Raw genomic sequence first — 2500 nt, 5'->3', positions numbered from 1 at the left:
GGAGGACGTTCGAGCTGAAGTCAAATTAGGTGACCACACTCTTGTTTTAAAGACACCTAAGGGACTCATGTTGCAAGTCACTTGTTATCTTAGGCAGCGTTTGGACGAGATCGATAAATGTGCCATAGATATTCCACCAGAAATTGTAGACATCTTGAAACGAAAGCCCGGAAGGAAAAAGATGGTTGCCGAATTGCCGGCAGGATGCGCCTTTACTCTTGACGAAAAGGCAGAAAAGGTAATCTTTCTCGGTAAAAATCCCCCTCAAACAAAACAAGGAAGCGAAACGGCTAAGAGCGTTCTCGTCTGTAACCAAACTTTGACAGTGACCACGAGAGATATTAGTCTTTTGCTCTCTGACAAGTGGAGTGATCTATGCAGAAAATTGGAGAAACGACATAAGATCAGGATAAGTCGCGAATTGCAACACATTGCTGTCTTTGGATTCGAGAAAGACGTCACGGAAGCTGTGACAAAAATGAGAGACTTTTTTAATGAGAAAAAAGCAACAGAAGGAGAGTTTCCCCTAGATGCGCTACAACATCGAAGGATTTTCAACGAATTTTTCAAAGAGGATATAGAGGAACTGGAGGGAGAGCTTGCGGACTATGGTGTCAAGATATCCTTCGAAGACAACGGGAAGCTTATCAAATTCAGCGGAAGCGAAGAAGGCGTCAAAGAGGTGGAGGAACGATTGTACGCTATGCAAGACAAAATTAAAGAAGAAACGTTCAGAATTTACACACCTGGAATGAGAACGTTCTTAGGACAAGACGGAGGAAGGCGATTGATCGAAATGGTTGAACGAGAAAAGAAGTGCATCATCAATGTAACTGATTCTACGGGAGAAGAAGAAGGTGATGATGACGAAGAAAGTGAGAGCGATGAATCACTAAGCAACAGTTGCGATAGAGAGGAAATTGACGAAAATGAAAAAACTATTCTCACTTCAGAAGACAAAATCGTGACTTGGAAGACAGGAAAGATCGAGGAAGAACAGGTGCGAGTAAATCACGTACAAGTGCGCAAGATCAAGACTAAGTGGCATTTTTCGGTTGGGAATTTCAAAACTTATTTTCCCCAGTTTTGATATTAAACAAGAAACGGAGGGCATTTTACACCTCATGCGCTTAGGTTGCGCATGAGTAAAAAGGCAATCTCACCCTCGACAGAATACGATCCTACGATCCTACCCCCAGCCCCCATTCTATTTTTTCGTGACAAGTTTTTTAGTGGGTTGTTTACAAAACTTAAGGCAAGGACTAAAAAGCAATCACGAAGATTGTCATCATACTGTAACAGTGAATTGTTCTGCTACCACATGAACATAATACAGACTAACCCTAATACAGACGTTTACTTTTATCTAATACAGGCAGACGTGTTAGTGTGTTCCGTCGGGTCAAATCTCATGCTATCCGTTGGTGCAATCGCTAATGCTATGAGCAAAGCAGCAGGTCCTGAACTACAACTGGCCTTATTGGAGGCGGCAAAAGAAGCGACAGCTGATTTGGATGAAGGCGACATCATTAGCACTATTCCTGGAAAATTATCTTGTCGTCATGTTATTCACTGTCTGTGCTGCCCATGGAAAGATGGAAGTAACGAGAAAAAGCAGGTCAGTGCAGGAACATACCACATCATGAACACGGTCTTTTTCTGCAAAGGGGTGCTTGAGTTATCCATATCTTAGGGGTAGCAAAAGCATTTCCCAAGGAATTTTAGTTTTCTGTCTTGATCAAAAACAATAAACAAACTGCTGTGATAAAATATTAACGTTTCCTATGATACAACATATATCTTCAGAGGTGACGGTTGAGCAAATGTAAAGAAAATTATATATGTGTAAAACTTTGAAATAGACTGGCAACTAGATTAAGAACAATGCTCTTAAGTAAGAAATGTGATATAACCAGTGAAAACTGGTTTGTCAAGTTAATTGGTTAATAAAGCCAGAGTTTCTCACTGCTAACGTTTTCGTTTAACGTTGGTTTAAGTTTGCGTATTAGTAAGGTTTCTTTTATTTTACAGTGTAAATCAGATGTTCCATTTGCCAAGACTTCAAAATGGAAAATTGAAGGTCTGATTTAAACTGTAAAATAAAAGAAACCTTACTAACACGCAAACTTAAACCAACGTTAAACGAAAATGTTGGCAGTGAAAAACTCTGGCTTTGTTAACCAATTAAAGGAGCCAGTTTTCACTACCTATATTACATTTATTTTTACTAGTCCCTTTCAAAGTTTTACACATATGTAATTTTATTTTTAATTTGTTCAACCGTCACTTCTGAAGATGTCACATGATGTTGTAATATGTTTATCACTGAAGTTTGTTTATTGTTTTTGATCAAGTTAAAATGGCTTACGCGAAATAATTCATAATTCATAATTCATTTTTTACCTTAGTCTGAAAGGCAAGTACGAAAAGGCGTTGTCTAAGAAGCCGGTCATATCAGGACACGTACTTGAAGTTTTACATTTTATTGAAAAGAAAAATA

At 38.7% G+C, this 2500-nt stretch overlaps 1 protein-coding gene across 1 annotated transcript in view; it reads left to right on the top strand.

Annotated features, from left to right (window-relative positions):
* The window catches only part of LOC138049737 (uncharacterized), a 20626-nt gene that overhangs the window by 13903 nt on the left and 4223 nt on the right, over nucleotides 1-2500 (top strand). The window contains exons 6-7 of the mRNA XM_068896148.1: nucleotides 1-1000; nucleotides 1376-1618. The exon at nucleotides 1-1000 is cut by the window's left edge and continues 706 nt beyond it. Of these exons, the coding sequence (XP_068752249.1) occupies nucleotides 1-1000; nucleotides 1376-1618 (1243 nt within the window). The remainder of the gene's footprint in view (nucleotides 1001-1375; nucleotides 1619-2500) is intronic.

Source organism: Montipora capricornis, chromosome 5 (assembly GCF_036669925.1).
Source record: "Montipora capricornis isolate CH-2021 chromosome 5, ASM3666992v2, whole genome shotgun sequence".
In the NCBI taxonomy this organism is placed as follows: Eukaryota; Metazoa; Cnidaria; class Anthozoa; order Scleractinia; family Acroporidae; genus Montipora; species Montipora capricornis.
Note: the sequence above shows the minus strand (reverse complement) of the source record. Positions and strands in the feature narration are given on the sequence as shown.